Source organism: Narcine bancroftii, chromosome 5 (genome assembly GCF_036971445.1).
Source record: "Narcine bancroftii isolate sNarBan1 chromosome 5, sNarBan1.hap1, whole genome shotgun sequence".
NCBI lineage: Eukaryota > Metazoa > Chordata > Chondrichthyes > Torpediniformes > Narcinidae > Narcine > Narcine bancroftii.
This window is the reverse complement of record NC_091473.1, coordinates 220,031,749-220,049,747: the sequence shown is the minus strand read 5'-3', so window position 1 is coordinate 220,049,747 and position 17,999 is coordinate 220,031,749. Positions and strand designations below refer to the sequence as shown.

At 40.0% G+C, this 17,999-nt stretch overlaps 2 protein-coding genes and 1 long non-coding RNA gene across 4 annotated transcripts in view; 2 read left to right on the top strand and 1 right to left on the bottom strand.

Moving 5' to 3' along the window:
- Window positions 1-17,999, bottom strand: part of LOC138764885 (uncharacterized) — a 162,214-nt gene that overhangs the window by 51,590 nt on the left and 92,625 nt on the right. For both annotated transcript variants that reach the window (XR_011358338.1, XR_011358339.1), the window contains exons 3-4: window positions 6,375-6,561; window positions 5,168-5,288 (exon numbers count right to left, since the gene is read on the bottom strand). This is a non-coding gene — a long non-coding RNA (uncharacterized lncRNA). The remainder of the gene's footprint in view (window positions 1-5,167; window positions 5,289-6,374; window positions 6,562-17,999) is intronic.
- LOC138763006 (probable G-protein coupled receptor 139) lies at window positions 3,595-4,721 on the top strand. The gene is made up of 2 exons (XM_069936486.1): window positions 3,595-3,637; window positions 3,823-4,721. The coding sequence occupies exons 1-2, from the start codon at window positions 3,595-3,597 to the stop codon at window positions 4,719-4,721; spliced, it is 942 nt and encodes a 313-aa protein (XP_069792587.1).
- The window catches only part of LOC138764880 (uncharacterized), a 42,057-nt gene continuing 35,364 nt past the window's right edge, over window positions 11,307-17,999 (top strand). The window contains exons 1-2 of the mRNA XM_069941303.1: window positions 11,307-11,449; window positions 13,458-13,569. Coding sequence (XP_069797404.1) covers window positions 11,335-11,449; window positions 13,458-13,569 — 227 coding nt within the window. The 5' untranslated portion in view covers window positions 11,307-11,334. The remainder of the gene's footprint in view (window positions 11,450-13,457; window positions 13,570-17,999) is intronic.

Genomic DNA, 17,999 nt, shown 5'->3' with positions numbered 1-17,999 from the left:
GTGGAATAATAACAATTAGTGCTGGAAATCTGAAAAAAGTCCGAATGCACTGCAGCAAAAAACAGATCAGAGAACAACAGTGGAAGGTGAGGCTAGGTTAATGATTAAAGTCCTTTGTCATTTATGACGTTGAAGCATGCGATGCGTTGCAGTCAGCACTGGGTGTAGAAGTGTGCACGCTTGCGAGCCGTGACTTTTGTAAGGCTATTGTAATGCAGCATCTTTAGCATTGATATCTTTTTCCATTCAGTGGAACGGTGCAGAGCCACTTCATTGACCTAAATGGTCACCCAACAGAGGTGTTGAACATCTGGAACAAATACGTTCACTGGCAAAGGGTGTAATAGAATATGTAATGGAGTATTTGGGAGATAAATTGGTAAAATTATAGTGGGTTACATGCCTACACATACTTTGAAGCTGATCTTATTTGAAATATTGAAGAATTCATATTCAGTTAATTTGCAGAAACTATGGACAATGCTGTGCACATTTCCCAAGTAGGTGCTAATTGAAATGACGTCATTAAAGCTACAAGCTGGAGCCGCTCTGGCTCTGAAAATGCTCTTTGCAAGGGATTTGACCGAGTGCACAGAAAGGTCACTCCTGGGCTTTTGTTTACCTAAAGACAACAGCTTGATCAAGAAGACTAACTCCAATAGTTTGCTGGAGAAGGTTAGGGGTTTTGCAAGTGAGAGAGTCACATGGGCATTCTGGCAGTTGGAGAGAGAGAGAGAGAGACAGACAGACAGACAGAAAGACATACAGAGAGACAGTCACCTGTACGGTGGAAGCCAAGAAGCTTGTTGGAATTGAAACAGAAGCTCCAGAGTGGTTGGAAGTGCTTTCTGACTGATGTTTCTTTTTGAATAAATGGAACTGAAAGGAACTCTGTGGTAGCCTGAAAGAAAGAGGTTGTCACCTGGAGAACCCTGATGGGGGAGGTTTCATCAGCAAGACACTGATGTGACTAATGGTGGTACCTCAGTTGTGGAAATCCTGGAACAGCAAATCACTCTCTGCCAACCCTACAAGAACCTTCCTGAGCGGTAAGCATTAACTTTCGAGCACCAAAGACTGGTGAACTTGATACATGTTAAATTCTGTGCACAGTATAAGAATGGCCTGCAACCAGAGAACTTGGAAGAATGACATTTACATTTACACACACATCACATACACATGTGCATAGAATTAGAAGGGAGTTAAATTGGGTTTAGTTAAGTTAATAGAGTTAAGTGAAAGTTTGATTCTGTTTTCATGTTTAAAGATAATTAAAAACAATATTTGGTTAGGTAACTATTTGTCTTGGTGATTGTATAATACCGCTGAGTTTTGGGGTCCTTTGAGCTCGTAACAAAAGCCACTTGCATTCATTGCAATGTTCCACGAAAATGGTTCAACATAATTTAGTTTAATTTACATGTTAAACGCTGAATCTATGATTTTTGTACTTACCTAAATTATGCCAGTGTAATTGTCTCCATATATCATAGAAACAGAAAATTTCAGCATAGAAATGGGCCCTTCAGTTCTTCTAGTCTGTGACGAACTATTATTTTACCTGGTCCAACTAACCTGTATGCTGCCCATATCCCATTATACCTTTCCCATCAACATATCTCTCCAAAAGCTACTTGAATGTTACAATTGAGCCTACATTCACTGCTTCAGCTGGTAGTTGGTTCCCTGCTCGCACCACTCACTTCTATGGTATATATCGTCCTCTACTCCACTATCTGCCCTGGTGCTTTAGTTCCCAACCTCCCTGCAAATGTTGTTTGAATCCCCAGGAGTTGGTACCACTAGCATGCATTCCCACAAGGATATTTGTCCCAATCTAGATTAGATGCTATTTGGCTTGCAGGTACATGCCACCCATTTCTTAAATAGAGCTCAATAATTCAAAATCCTTCCTTCTGCACCATCTCATTAACCACATATTATGCTGCATTATCCTCCTACTTCTTACCTCACTGGTACATTGCACAGGTAATAATACTGCGATCATAATCCTGGAGGTACTGGCCTTCAACTGCACAGGTAACTCTTTGAACTCCCTTAGTCAGAGCTAATCCTATGCACGCCGTTGGTCCCTACATGTAGCACGAATTCTGGCTTTCACCCTAATTCTTTGGGATATCTCCTGGAATCTGGCACTGAGGAAAATATCATCCGGTTTCTCGATCTCATCCACAGAACTTCTCATCGTTCCCCTCATGAGTGAACTCCTTGCCACTTCAAATGGCCTCGTCTCCCTCTTTTTCTTATCCACAGGGTCACACTCTGTCGGTGTTTGTACTTGGTACGTGGTCATCTTCAACTGTATCTAAAACGGTATACGTTTTATTGAGGGGAACGTCCACCGTCTGTTCCCTTACCCTTTCCCTTCTGTCTCCTAGGTGTGACTGCTTCCCTGTAATTTATGTCAGCCTCCCGAACGTTCCGTAGTTCATCCAACCCAAGCTCTAATACCTGAATACACTTTTTTACGAGCTGCAATTGGAAGCATGTCTTACCTATGACGTGGACCGGGTAAAGGCATTTTTGACCACCTGAGCACCCGTAGTGTGGGCGACCTTATCCAACACATGAGCAGCGACATTATTGGGAGACAAATATTAAAGGACAAGAAAGTAAATTTTCGATGCAATCTCAAAGAGGGGTTCGGCAGATCACATGGGCTGGATTAGGAAAATAATACATAATTCAAATGAACCCTATTAAAACAATAAGAACAATACTTTATCAGAATAAACGACCAAAAGCTCAGAATGAACATCGACATGTATACATAATTCTTGGTTCTCATTGTTTGAGATCTAGCAAGATCCAATCATACATCAGTAACATTGCTTTTCCATATTTAACTGAAGCTCTGAAAGTTGGAGTAAATTAAGTTTTCGTCTTCGCATTATTTAGTTATTCTAATGACTAACGATTGAGTCAGTTACACACATACACAAATCTGCCGGGCATGGTGGTTTGAAGCCATCAATCTGGAATATATTCAGACATATTTTCTCAATGAAGACCTCACCAAATTTCAAATAATCTGATGTAACATATGGACATGCATAAGGATTCACGAGGAGGCGCTGTGTGGCCGATGGCTCATATTCACAGAGAAAATCCCTCAAACCAAACAAGATGAATTTTGAGGTTAGTTAGATAGCGAAGAAGTAGATTGGAGCTACTAAAGCTTAATGCTCCATGTCGAAAGAAGAACAGAAATGAATTTCAACCTAGCAGAGAACATCTTTAGTGAGTTTACTTGTCAACAATCCCCCAAAAAAATGCCACCGAGCTCAATCTGTTCCCCACAATATATTTGCCAGATTACTCCCAACATTCAACCCCATATTTTAAATGTCTTTCTCTCTGCACCGGTTAATTATATGGAATAAAGCTCAGCATTTGGATGAAGGTTAATGGAACGTGTTCTAAAATAACAGTAAAATGGACACGGAAACATCCTTGTAGTGCCTGCAGTTACGGCAACCGAGCTGGTATCAATCGCATGGATTTATTTTGGAAGAACCCCACAGTGCATAGTCCTGGCTATGAGTAAGATGAGTATCTAACGTGGCAGAGATGGAACCGGATACACTGGCTACGACATTTGACATTATGCATGGCAAGAAAATGCTTTTACGCAGGATGCTGGTTTCTGGTCATCAACTCTCCCCACAGTAGCAGTCCATGAACATGGCTATGCCTTCCTTTAGTTTTCGGGGGATTTGTAAAGTAACCAGTCGTTTACTGTTTATTTCTGAACTCTATTCACCGTCAGAAATATAATTTATTTTCCTTCTTTTACAGTGATATCAGTGACTATTAAGATCCTGTCCCGAGGGAACTGCGGTCTCTCTAAGAGTGTCACGCTTTACCTCGTTGCAATGGCAGCGGCGGATTTACTGGTCGTTATCTTCGATCTGATAATGAGGCAGATACCAACTGCCTACAGGTACAACTTCCGTTTCCTCAAGACCATCCCTTTGTGTAATATTCACGCCGTCCTTGTTTATACAGTGACAGATTGGTCTGTCTGGAACACCGTCGCATTCACCTTTGATCGGTTTGTAGCCATTTGTTACCAGAAGATGAAAACGAATTATTGCACCGAGAAAACGGCGACGTTTGTACTTGGAACGGTGAGCGTGCTAAGTTTTTCGAAGAACATTTTCTGGTATTTTATGTTCACAGGTGAATATCTCATTGATAATTCCCCTTGGTTTTGTTTGACAAGAGTCGGTGTTCTGGGATCAGAGAATTGGGCAACAGCCACATTCGTTCATTATATCTTCACACCGGCAATCCCCTTTGTCCTCATTTTGCTGCTCAATGGGTTAACTGTAAGACATATTCTGGTGACTAGCAGGGTGCGCAGAAGACTTCGAGGTGCCAGCAGTCGGGAGAGTTTTCGAGACCCAGAGATGGAGAGCCGCAGGAAATCCGTCACTTTGCTGTATGCTATCTCGGCGAATTTCATCCTGTTATGGTCGCTGTTCACAGGGTATTTCATATGGGTCCAGTTGTATTATGTACGAGTTGTGTTTGTCAGTCCACGTATTTTTGTACAAGACCTAGGTTTCATGTTGCAGCTGTTGAGCTGCTGTACAAACACGGCCCTTTACGCCATTACCCAGAAAAAGCTCAGGGAAGAACTGAAGGAAATAGTGAAATCATCCATCTCTCGAGTTGTGAAATGTGCTCAATAACGCAAGGAGTCACGAAATCTTCTGGAAAACAGTGCCGCTCGCACCCGTTACTTAACCATTTGTTTGGTTTATTTTTTTTTATCTTCAAGCGCAATTGAAATAATTAATTTGACCACGAGGTGTGATCAAATAAAATATCACCCCTCAGAGGGAAAGAGAGATTGACGTAATCCCAAAGGAAACCTCGGAGTAAAGTCCCTCGAACTAATGATCAAAATTAAACAGACTTCAAATGACACAAACTAGTTCATCTACGACGATGACCATGGGACCTGCAATTAAAATAAAGGTTCGTACCTCATAAGGATTTCAACCGAACCTCATGCAGTTACTGAAAATAGTATAGAAGTCAGAGATACCGTGGCTTTGCCCAAGTAGATAGGTAGCTAAATTGGTGGAGCTCATAATATATTTGTTAGGCCACAAAGTTTAGCATCGGTTCTTACCTAAACAAATACGACGTTAACACCGTTTGGTGTACCATTGGAACATCTACTGACGATGTCGAGGAATCTAATTGAACACGTCCAAAGCCAGTCGCAGGTAGAAATTGTAAAAATATTTTATCTGAGAGTTAGAAGGCACATTAAAGAAACATATCATTTAAATATCCTAAATTATATACCCAATATCAAGCAGCAGGTTACAAATTCAGCGAGTCATAATTACCACACACTTTTAAATGGAACGTCAAATCAGACCTACAAAATATCTTAAAATAAAAATAGCATTAAGTCTTCACAATGAAGGTACACGTTAGACTGGATGATTAACGTGTAAAAGTACAACTATTTTAACTCATGAAACACTTCCAATCTTTATGGAATACCGACGGGGCATGGAAAATGCAAACCAGTGGAGCAGATCAAGAATTAGCATCAAAATAACGCAGTAACTCCTGCGATTTAGAAACTCAATATAACGTTCCGCAGTAGAGCAATAGAGTAGCTCCTGATAACTTAATAGTTAGAGTTACATACTATATTGAAATAATTGAAATAACACCACAAAAAGAAACACAAAATGGTATAACGGTCATATAAAGGTATACATATTCATATCACACACACACACACACACACACACACACACACACACACACACAAATTCTCTCTCTCTCGCTCTCTCTCTCTCTCTCTCTCTCTCTCTCTCATCCTGACAGGAGCCATTGTTTTAATTTCATTAATCCCTCGGTACTACATTGAATTCCTTTTGGATCTTGCCCAGGTCTTCGTTAAACGGCCAATAATTTTGAAGCAAGTGTTAGATAAGTTGGAAGGTGAGAAATGTTTAAGAACTGAGAAAGCTATATGTAAAGATATCAGTAATAATTAGGAAAACAAAAGAACCTGGTTAATGGTGGGTGGTGGGAAATATTAACAAGGGTTCAGACAAAGTGTTTATAACAGGATTCTAATTAGATAGGTACCACAGAGAAAAAATGAAATAAGTTTAACAATAATTTCACTTGCTTATTGAGTGATATACAGTAAGTGCCGAGTAAACTAGCGTGACTGCGGGCAAAATAATTTAAGTGGAATCAGATCTACTGCAGTAAGGTTTACAAAGGAAAAATGAAGCATAGCAAAAAAAGTAGATGAAAAAGACAGAAATACTGGAGGAACTCAGCGAGTGTTTCAGCGTCCTTCTTACCTTAATGATGGGCTCAGGCCCGAAAAGTCGGTTTGATATCCGATGGAAGTGCGAGACCTAATGTTTCCCTCCAGCATTTATTTGTTTTTATTCTACGATCACAGCGTCTGGAACCTTTCATATTTTACTCCAAGTAGAAGTAGAAGAGCACCCATAGCTTATAATAAACGTTGGGTCTCATATTCATCTGAAAGGAATAACAGTGCACAATCATAATCAAGAGATTTCGGACCAGAATTAAGTGGACTTTCGAGCTGGAGGTAGTGAAAGTAATAGAAAATGGTTCAAGCAATTGAACGATTTTAACCATCTGAATATGTTAAAATGAATGAAATAAGAATTAAATACAACATAGATGAGTGTGCACACTGTTGGCATGTTTTGAGAGACTGAGCAGGAGAGGAAGAGTTTGGACATAAACGTCGTATGAAAAGAGGGCATGTCCAATTGTTTCAATCACAGATTGTCTTGTCACGATCAAAAATGTGCTGTATTTGCGATGCAACACCAAAGGACCAGTCTAATATACTTACAATAGCAAATTGCAAACGTCTAATACTGACGGGTCGGGAAACTTACCGGAGATAGATGTACAAGTGACTTGGTACGAGGAAAACAACCTCTAGTATGATGTCAATAAAATTAAATAACTGATGAAAAGCCGTCCATAAGAAGGGTTTGAAGACACTTTAGTCTGCATTACAAGATCATCCACTGAATAATAGATATCGGTCATCCCATTGGAATATAGCTCCTGTGAAGTTTGCTGATCCATCCGCACTTCTATTTCTTGAATAGCATGAGGAAATTTGGTATATCACCTGCCCCACTTACCAACTTCTACAGTAGCACTATTGAAATTATAGTGTCAGGGCACATAACTGCATGGAAAGGGAAATACTCTGCCCACGATTGAACGAAGATGCAGAAGGTTGTGAACTCAATTCAGACTCGATTACTAATATTCTACTATAAATTGTCCCGAGTGAGCAAGTGAGCAGGAGATTTTGGAAAGGTAAGGAAGTGATATTGCTGAGAATGTGAAGAGGATAAAATATGAGATTACTGTCAGATTACGTAGTTCGTAGATGTGACTGCTGTGCTATATCTCTATATGAATATGAGTCTTTTATATTTTGCTTCTAAATGCTTCTCATAATCTGTGCAGATTATAGTCACCTCCATGTTCTCTAAACTTGGATAAGAAAGCACAACAGCACCGCCACTTCCTCAGAGGAACGAATAAATTTGGGCTGTGCCTTTCATCCCCCAATAACGTCTACATATGTGCAGTTGTCAGTATGTATCAGGATGCATTACTGTGTGCTCTGGAACCACGGCGTTCAAAACCGCAAGAAACTTCAAAGTGCTATGAATACCGCTCAGACCATTGCACAAAAGCACTGTTCTCCATTGATTTCATCTATATTTACCTCTGTCTTGGATCAACTACCAACATATTAAAAGACAGACACGTGATCATTCATCCAGTCCTCACTTCACAATTGCCTCCTTGGCTGCCATCCCTGTCATTGCAAGACGTGCCACCTTGCGCTTATACCTCCATCTCCACGACTAACCATGACCTCAAACAGCACTTACAGTAAAGTTGAAAGTGTCATTTATTCTATCCGGTGCTCCCAATGCAGCCTCCGCTTATCAGGGAGACACGAAGCAGATTGAGAAATTGTTTAACTGAACTGCTTTAGTGCTTCGACAGCAAGACCTTCCCAGTCGACAACCATTTCAATTCCACACAAATTGTAACACCGATATATCAGTCCATAGCTTCGTGTACTTCCAAATCAAGACCTCCTGGAAAATGGAGGAACAACACTTCAGAATCCACCTCGGCAATCACCAATCAGGTGGCATCAATAAATATTTTCCAATCTCCAATTACGCCACCGAACCCATCTCTTTATTTCCCGAACCCTCTTTTCCTCAAACTCCCCTTCCCCTTCCCTTCATTCTATCAGAGTTATACTCCTTCGGACCACTCTTCCTATTACTTCTCAATTTCTTTGTATTCAACGTTCCACCTGAGTCCATTTAAATTTTAGACTGTGCTCCTTCATCCCCAACATTTTTATTCAGGTATATCTACCAATTTTGCAAGGACAAACCGTTGTTGTTTGAATTCTTTATCTTTATTATATAGGGTACACTGTAGACCTGCTGAGTTTCTCCAACATTGTGCTTTTACTATTCCCGAAGAAGGGCTCAGGATCAAACGCTGATTACCCTTTACTTACAATGGCTGCTATCTGACCTGTTGGGTTTGACCAGCACTTTTGTGTATGTCTTACCCAGCATCTGTAGACTCTTTTGTTTCACTTCACAACAGACAAATTCACTTTGTCCTTATCTTGTCACGAAGATTCAAGACTGTGTGGTTTTGCACCACCAGATAGAATAATATTTATTAGATTCCACATATCTCCACGAATAAAATAAATTTGGTTTTGATCTTCCCTAAGTGATCGCTCTGTAACTTTGTATTGTATTTGCTGCTGAATGGGTTGACCAGCTCGACTGTTTGAAAAACAAACTTTTTCACTCTCACTTGATACATGTAATAATAAAGTTGAACTTATTTTAAGGTAATTTACAGGCATGTTGTTGAACCTGAATTTGGTATCTCCTCACCTTCATGCATATATAATTCTGTGCATGGAGAAAGTTAAATCATTGCCATCTCCTGTACAGAAACAGTTGAAAATTGTTTTTAAATTAATCGATTTATTTTTGCTTCACTTCAATATACATTTGTGTCCTTGCAGCTAATGCACTCTCAGTTTTGCAAAGATCAGAGAAATAACATTCATTCGATCTTTGTGCCATTTACCAAGTGGTTTTGCTTACTTTGTTACAAGCCCAGAGGATCCCAAACACAGCAGAAATAGATATCCATCAAGACAAATGGTTACCTAAACAAAAGCTGCTGTTAATAACCTTTAAACATGAAAATAGAATCAAAGTTTAACTATCACTAATTTACTTAACCTAACTAAACCCCTTCTAATTCTAAATGCATGTACATGTAAGTTCAGAAAGGTTCTTTGGTTCACAGTCCAATCTGACTTCTCGTCCCTTCAAGTTCACTGGTTGCAGGCTGTTCTTTTACTGTGCACAGAATGTAAATTTATAAAATTCACCAGACTTTGGTGCTTGAAAGGTTACTTTTTGGTTACCGCTCTGGAAGGTTCCTGTAGGGTTTCAGAGACATATTTGTTGTTCCAGGACATTAATAACTCATGTACTTTCATCACCTACTCCAGTGTCTTGCTGACGAATCTAGCCCCTTCAGTATTCTCCAGATGATAACCCCTTTTATTCAGGTCAACACAGAGTTCCTTTTGGTTTCGCGTATTTCATCTCCTCTTGCATGAACCACAAGGGCTTTAACCAGGCTGTCTTCCAAATGGACGTTCCAGCTTGTCCTCTTGTCCTGTTCCAGTCCCAGCTACTTCTGCTGGCTTTAACGCTGTCAGGCAATCTCTCTCTCTCTCTCTCTCTCTCTCTCTCTCTCTCTCTCTCTCTCTCTGTCTGAGAGAAAGCCATTTTGGCATTCTCTGCTTGCAAAACCACATGACCCTCTTATAACAACAAGCTCTCTTCCAGACATCATCTGCTCCAGCATGCTCTTTCATCTGTTGCCAATGGTAAACAACAATCCATTAGTGAACTCTCTTGAGCACTATTCATAGATCTTGCAAAATGTATGAGCAGCCGATATGTCTATCATGGGGCAGAGCTCCAGTATTTCAAACAAGATCTGTTTTAAAGTGTTTGTATGTTACCTACTCTAACAAATCTTTCCCAATTTATCTCCTAAAAACATCTCTCTCTCTCTCTCTCTCTGTCTCTCTCTCTCTCTCTCTCTCTCTCTCTCTCTCTCTCTCTCTCTCTCTCTCCATATATATATATATACTCTGTCACAACGGAAATGCGGATTCTCCTTCAAAACAGAGCTGATTTATTTCACCTCTTCTTCAATTGCCTGTTCCAACCAGTCATGGTAGAATTGCATCAATTTGAACAGAGCATGATATTTGAAATTTTCCTAGAGTACAATGAACTCGAAGGTCAAATCTGAGGAAAAAAATGAAACATGAACAATAATTATTCCAGGACGCCACGTTTACTTTTACAAAACTACTGAAATATCCTCCAAATTATATCAAATCTCTTCTGAAAAACGACACACAGTATATACTCGGCATTCATCAAAGCGTATCTCGACAAGGAGTGGGGAGAAGCGGAGAGGGGTTGAGGTAATGGGTGAAAGGAGAGGGAAGAGTTGGGTAAGGAGGGTGGGAAGCAGGGAGGTGTATGTAGAAGCTTATGAGGAGCGCAGGGGGATGGAAGGGGAGGGAGAGGCTGGAGGGGAGGGGGATGGGATGAGGGAGGGAAAAAGCGGGGGAGGGGAGATTACTTGTCACCTACAGATAAGATCTACCACACAGACAGAAATGATGCATAGCTCAACAACACAATCGTCAATATCTTACACACGAACTCTGTCTCTCTCTCTCTCTCTCTCACACACACACACACACATACACACACACACACACACATACACACAAACACACACACACAGACACACACACACACACACACACACACACACACACACACAGACACACGGTTGGCCGGCCACATCCGTGTCTATGTCTCTCTCTTCACAATGGATTCTGACGGTCGCTCACTCTGTCCACTGTTCATCGCTGACTCACGTTCTTCCACTCGTACATATGGCCTGATAGTCACACACAAGGTCTGCCACTGATCATTATCAACCTTCTCTCACAAGCTGTACCCTTCAGTCACAAGCTCACACGTGACATATATCTCCGCCTGGTGCAACACATGTTCCATTCCACTGGCCAAGTCAGCTGTTCGCATTTTCATCCTGGGCCAGAACGATCCAGTCGACGGCACTTATCTTCTAGCAATGTCAGGAAGCTCAAACCAGCGTCCTTCCTCTAACTCTTTGGAAAATGTGTCTCTCTCAATGAGTGAGAAGATCCTGAGAGAATGTCATTTGTTGTACACGGACTCCGAGTGCGGTAAATGTGCTATTGAACATATAAAGTCAGTATATTTATAGGCAATAGTTCAATTCTACTGCAGTGCATGTTTGTGTGAATATCAGATTTCAACGACTATATTTTCGTATCTGTGAGGTGGATCTCGGGTTTCATGTCATCTCAAATGGCAGCAATTCATCTTTGTATATTTCCATCTATGAGTCTTTCCCTCCTTCTCCCTCCCTCTCTTCCTCTTACCATCACGCTCTCTCCTCCTCAATCTCTCTTCCCTATTCCAACACAAAGAGTAAACATGCTCCTTCCACATCTAGGCAAACCTAAATTTGACCGCTGTTGAATATTCGATAGTATGTTTAATCACAAATATGCAATAGATGTAGCCTTTATGATTCACTCTTGGACACCAGAGTACGTAAATTTTCAAACAGCGGGAATGAGGCAGAGATCGAGAATGGAGTCATCATTTCTAAATTGAAGGAAATCGGAAGAAGATTCCCAAAATGACGAAATTGGAATGACATTCCCAGACTGCGGCAAAGGGAATGAGACTAAAAGTGTGAAAGAACCCATCAAAGCGTTATGCTTGGAGGAATATGAAAACTTCTGGTGAAAGTGGAACGTGAAAGTGGCTGGATATAGGAATGGGTATTTCAGTTTCGTCTTATGTCAGTGGTAAAAAGGATAAAATATGATCGTAAGCGAGTGAGAGAATTCGAACTAGGATGGAACATTCAACCAGAAGAACACAGTTGAGAGGAGGAGAGCAAAGGAATAGGAATGAGCTTTCAAATGACTGGACGAATGTGAAATTCTGAGACTTCGGGTACGGAAACCCGTTTCAAGAAATAAGCGAATTGATGGAGATTCTCAGAATCAGGGAACAGAATCTGGGAATGGAAATGCGAAACATTGAATGAGAAAATGACAGTAAGCCATGATTTTAGGAATTGATATAACGTTTATAATTTCAAAATAGGCTTGATCTCCACAGTCATAGAAAATATGAATAGAGGTGTTAGTGGAGAGATTTTCTCGGAGAAAGAAAATAGATAGTCTTCTATAAGAATGAACAAAGACGAAATTCCCTCAGGGAACCATATCTGTAAAATGAATGGACGGAGTGAAGTTATAAGCATGTAGGAGTTGGTGTCAAATGTCGAGAGAGAGGGAATTAAGTTCCAATATGCAGTTTAAATACTGCACATGGGATGGAGATTCTATGAGATCAAATTAGAAAGAGGAAAGAGTAATATCAGACTTAGAGCGACGTAGCAGGAATGAGATTCAAAAATGAAAACATGCCAGTGAATTTATCTCTGTGATAGAACTGCAATTATATTCTCAGAGTGAATGTAATTAATTTTAATATTGAGAGAATTCAATGGAAATTCCTTGAGTAAAAATGAAATTGCGATTGAGTATGAGAAAATGTGTATGAGATTTTCAATGTGAAAATAGACTGGTCATAGAGAATGGGAGAGATGATAACAAAGCAACGTGAGAAAGTAAGTGTAAGATTTCGGGTGCTAAAAATTTTCAAAGAGATTTTCAGACGGAGTTTATCGGAATGAAACTAACGGTAAGATCCAAGTGCGGGTCAGGCAAGTTGTTGTCAAGCGATTGCATCTTCAAGAATTCTAGCTATAACCATAGAGTCGGACAGTGAGAGAAATGCGTTTTAACAAGTGGAGAAGCAGGAACTGGCGTCACATCTGAGATTGATCCAAAAATAAGAGCAATACTCAATAGGTCGAGCGGGTTCTTTGGAGACGAAATAGTCAACGTGCCGGAAAAATTAGATTTTCATTCTCCTCTTTGTTGTTGCTATTTGATCCTTTGAATATTGCCAGAGTTTTATTTGTGTTTCAGATTTCTCGCTTCTGCACCTTACCTTTCTTTGGAGAGTCGATTACACTCATTAAAGAGAGGATGGAGAAACAAACTATATTATTGTGTACTCGTCTTTCAATCACCGTTTGTTGAATTGATTTTGAATAACGTATCATGCATTATTCTTCTTTTTCAGGGCTAGTGAGCTTCGCCCGACAGCTGGGCCTCAGTCTCTTGGCTCCAAGGAAGAAGATTATAGTGATGCTCATGGGAAACCATTCGGCTGGCAAGAGTTCCTTCATCAATTGGTGAGTACAAGCTTTAGTATAGAACAGCAAAGCGGACGCATCTATTTCCTCTCTTGGTTGGTGGGTAATTCATTTAGCTGTGAGGATTAACTGTGAGACTCAACACACAGACTCTAACAGCTACCGGGATTATATATCGTCCCTTGTAAGGATACCATCCATCTCTCACAGTTGCTCTGCCTCCAACTCCCCTGATCCCTGGATAATGTCTTCCAAACCATGACTTCTGAAATAACGCTTTTCTCTGATAAACTTGGATCGTTCCTTACTGGCGTTGATAAAGCCCACGTTTGTATCTCCTCTTATTTTCCTAATTCAGTTTTCGATCACCTACCCCAGGAAGAAAAAGGACCGAGTACCTCTGGTCCTTACTTTCTTCTTCTTCAGCATTCACGTCCGACATATTATTTGACACTTACGTCAAATTCGATGTGATACCACTACCACCCATATCGTCCCCTCTCAATTCTTCTTCATTTTCGCCGGAATCTTTCTGTCCTAAACCCTCTGGCTCACTCTTCCATTCTCACTCATATTTCCATCCCATCAACCACAGCTTGCTCTAATTGTAGAAAGTTCAAAACTTGTCGCTGCATTTCCTTGCTCATCAGGAACACAAACGGTCGTCCTAAGTGAGATAAAACTTTACATGGACATTGTCCAGCCTCATCCACTACATGAGATGAACTCGCTGTGGAATCTTCTACATTGGTGAGACCAAAAGCAGATTAGCTGGCTGCTTTACTGAACACAAAATCTGTGTTTGTGGTTCTTAACCTAAGCTTGCTGTAGACTATCATCTGAACTACCCCAACTCTTCCTACAATGACGCATTGGTTCGTGGACTCATCTTTTGTTGAGTGACGCTAAATGTAAATTTCTGGAACAATACATCATATTCTTCATGGACGGTTTAAACCTAATAGCATTGAACATCGATTTTACTTATGTTAGATACCCCAACCACATTCCACCATTTTATTACCCACTCCTGTACTTATTTAGCCCTTTCTAAATTTTCTTCCTTCCTACTCGTGTCTCTCTCTGTCTAACTCTCCACCTTTAAATCCCTCTGTCCTATACACATCAGCTATGACCCGCAGAAATGTTCTTCCCTATTTACATAATTAATTTTATTCCTTCCCTCTGGTCATGATAAAGGATTCAGACCTCAAGGCTGACTGACTATTTTTACCCTACCCATGGATGCTATCAGACCTGTTGAGCTCTTCCGGCAATTCTTAGTTAGCTCAATGTTCCAGCATCTGCAGCTTGTGCGTTAATTTCACTTCACAGAAATCCTTCGTTGTGCGAATGGGCAGAGCTACAACGCTTTAAATTACTTAAACGAGAATACGACAATGCAGCAGTGGAATGAGCGTCAGAAAATTATCATATAAGCATGCTTGATAGCAGAATAAATCAACCCCTCGACTCGATTCCACTATTCAGTGAACTCTCAGCTAATTATAGTCACCAGGTTTTGATTATTTTCCAGTGAACTGGTAACCTATAAAAAATAACCAATCTCTGTTAAGAATGTCGAAACGCCTGTCGAAATTCAAACGTTTTTCCAGATTTTCATTTTGTTTTGCTCTCACATCCTGTGCAAATTATACTTTTCTGAAATTATATATGAAACCATCTAAAGGCATTCATCTCTAAGGCGCCAGTTCCCTTCTTCAAACTACAGTTTGTTCCTGTGTAGCTAATGGAGAGAAAAAAAATAGCTTTGAAACCCACTTGGCTACCTATGGCAGAACATGACAGAAATGGGTATTGACATTTAATCATGGAAAGCTTGAAAAAGACCATCGGAATTCTCAATCAGGGGAAGTAACAATGGTGTGTAATGTTATAATTTCATGGATAATGTTACTGCGAGGAGAATTTCTTTTAATACATATAAATATTAGAATTTTAATTCGTTAACTGCTTTTAGCAAAATTCAATTTTATGTTCCCTTTGGTCTGGTCAGTATTGCAGTATCTCGAGTAGCATATTATTATTTTACAAATATCGCTGGACGTACTCAGCAAGCCAGATAGGATCCAGCAGAGTTGTAGTGCCATACAACACTGAACCGGTCCTTGCAGCCTCCCTGTTTGTTTCGGGCAGGAAGAGCATTTCCTACCCAAATGCATTTCCAGTCTTCGATCTGTGGCATATTGTGCCGGGGTGCTTCAAGTGCTCATTTCAATGTTCTTATGGTACCTGCATCCACCAATCGATGAGGTAGAGCATTCAAATTATATACCACGCCTTGCTTCTTCCTCAAAGTCCCTCCATATCACGATGAAATATGCCAAACGGAGGCATAACATTTCCTTTTCCCAACTGATGTTGCTCCATTCGCCGAGTTCCTCCAACAAACAGATTTTCTTTTGTTTCAGATTCCAGCATACGAAGTTCTTGGTGTCAATCTAATTCTCTCATCTCTCCGACGGATTATACACGCAAATGGTGGAGTTCCTCACGAGTTTCAAAATCTATGCCTCACATAATTTTGTGCAATACTGTTAGGGCCCCCTCCGACTTCTATACTGCAAGCAAAACAGTCGTATCTTTCCATTTACTTCTCATATGCATTGGCAACATCCCGGTGAATCTTTCCCATACAATAGACAGTGTAATTCCGCATTCTTGCTGCATGGTGACCAGAACTGTATACTATAGCTCAGTTATGGCCTCACTGTTATCTATGCAATTGTGCAATAACTTTCCTGCTCTGATATACTTTACTCGGCTAGTGAGCGCAAATATCAAATCTACTTTTCGAACACCAACTCGACTTGTGCTCATTTTTTTAGGAATCCAAACTGCTTTGTTTTCCCTGTGTTTCTCAGAGTTCAACTATTGTCAAAACGCATCATCTCTCGATTCCAATTGAATTCACTATGTTATAGCTTTGTACATCCTGCTAACCCGGCAATGGCATTGTGTAAGAGAAAACTACTCAAAAAGGCAAAGCCAGCAAAAATTTTGCTGTGATTTTGTCAATTTACTAATCATCCTCCCCTCATTCTGTTACATAATTTATCTATAGGAAAACCAACAAGCATTCCAGTATCAACACCTAGAATACATCACTGGCCAGTTTATGTTAAACAGGAACAAAAACCCTAGACCATTGTCTTTGCATTATAATCACTGTGAATTTTAGATCTAACTTGCTAGGTTGTCTCATATCTTAAGGATTCTGATATATTGGAACATTCTCCCAAGTGAGTCATTCTCAGCAGCCAATTGAAGTCAATTCTGATTTTTCAGATAGGATCTCCCCTCAATAAAGTCTCTTTAATTGCCTCTAAAAGTGCAGAATTTGCTCTGTCCTTTGATTGTTCAAGTACAACCCGATGAAACATCGTTCACCGGTCCTTGGTGCAAAACATGCAGAAACACAACCAGACATAACATACTTGCATAGAAACAATACATATGCATGACAAGTAATTCATCTATACAAATACATAAATAGATTTAATTTATGCATGTGAGAGTCTCAGATGGTTAATGTGAGCAGTTCCTTTGGTCGATCAGCCTTCTCACTGGCTGTTGGAGGAAGCTATTCCTCACCCATGTGCTGCTGGCTCCAATACTCCTGTACATCTTCCAGATGGGAGCAGCTGGAAGATGCTGCTTGAAGGAGAAAAGGGATCCTCAATGATTTTGAGTGACCACTTCATGCAATAATCCTGGTAGTTCACATCGATTGGGGGGTTAGACCACATTGATCTTCTCTGCCACTCTTATGGTCCTGTGGATTGTCCTCCGATTCATTTCTCTGCAGCAACCATACCACATCATGACGCAGACTGGTGGGACTCTATCTATAGAGCTCCTATAGAATGTTGACATAATGGTGTCTGGTAGCATTGCCAGTCTTCTCAGGAAGTACAGCCTCTGTTGTGCCTTCCTGACGAGTGAAGATATGTCGATGTCCACTATAGGTCATCAGTTAACTCCAAGGAATTTGGAGCTCCACTGCAGTTGTTGGTATGTAAGTGGAGGGTGGTCATTCCTGGGAGTCTTGAAGTCCACGATCATTTCTTTCATCTTTTTTTTAACTTTATTTATTCATTCAAAATACAGATAAATAACATATATAACAATAAACTAAACATGAACGATATATTTTATATATAATAAAAGAAAAAAGAGAGAAAAATAATGACCCCCCCCTTTTTCAGCCAACTCTCCTAAGGAGAGCCATAAAGAAATAAAAAGAAAAATTAAGCATACATATTAAGATCTAATCAATGTAAATCAAAATGTAAATATTCTGAATATAACAACCACTTATTAATAAAAAAAACTATAGTTATCATGCGAAACATACATATGTGATTTTTTTCCATTATTAAACAATATTTCATCTCATTATGCCATCTATTAACATCAATCATATTCGTATCTTTCCACATATTAAC

What these genes read in the sequence shown, in the direction of transcription:
- LOC138763006 (XM_069936486.1), top strand. Translation starts at nt 3,595, where the DNA reads ATGGAACCGGATACACTGGCTACGACATTTGACATTATGCATG. An exon ending in GACATTTGACATTATGCATG is followed by an intron (nt 3,638 to 3,822) that starts GCAAGAAAATGC and finishes CTTCTTTTACAG; the next exon opens with TGATATCAGTGACTATTAAG.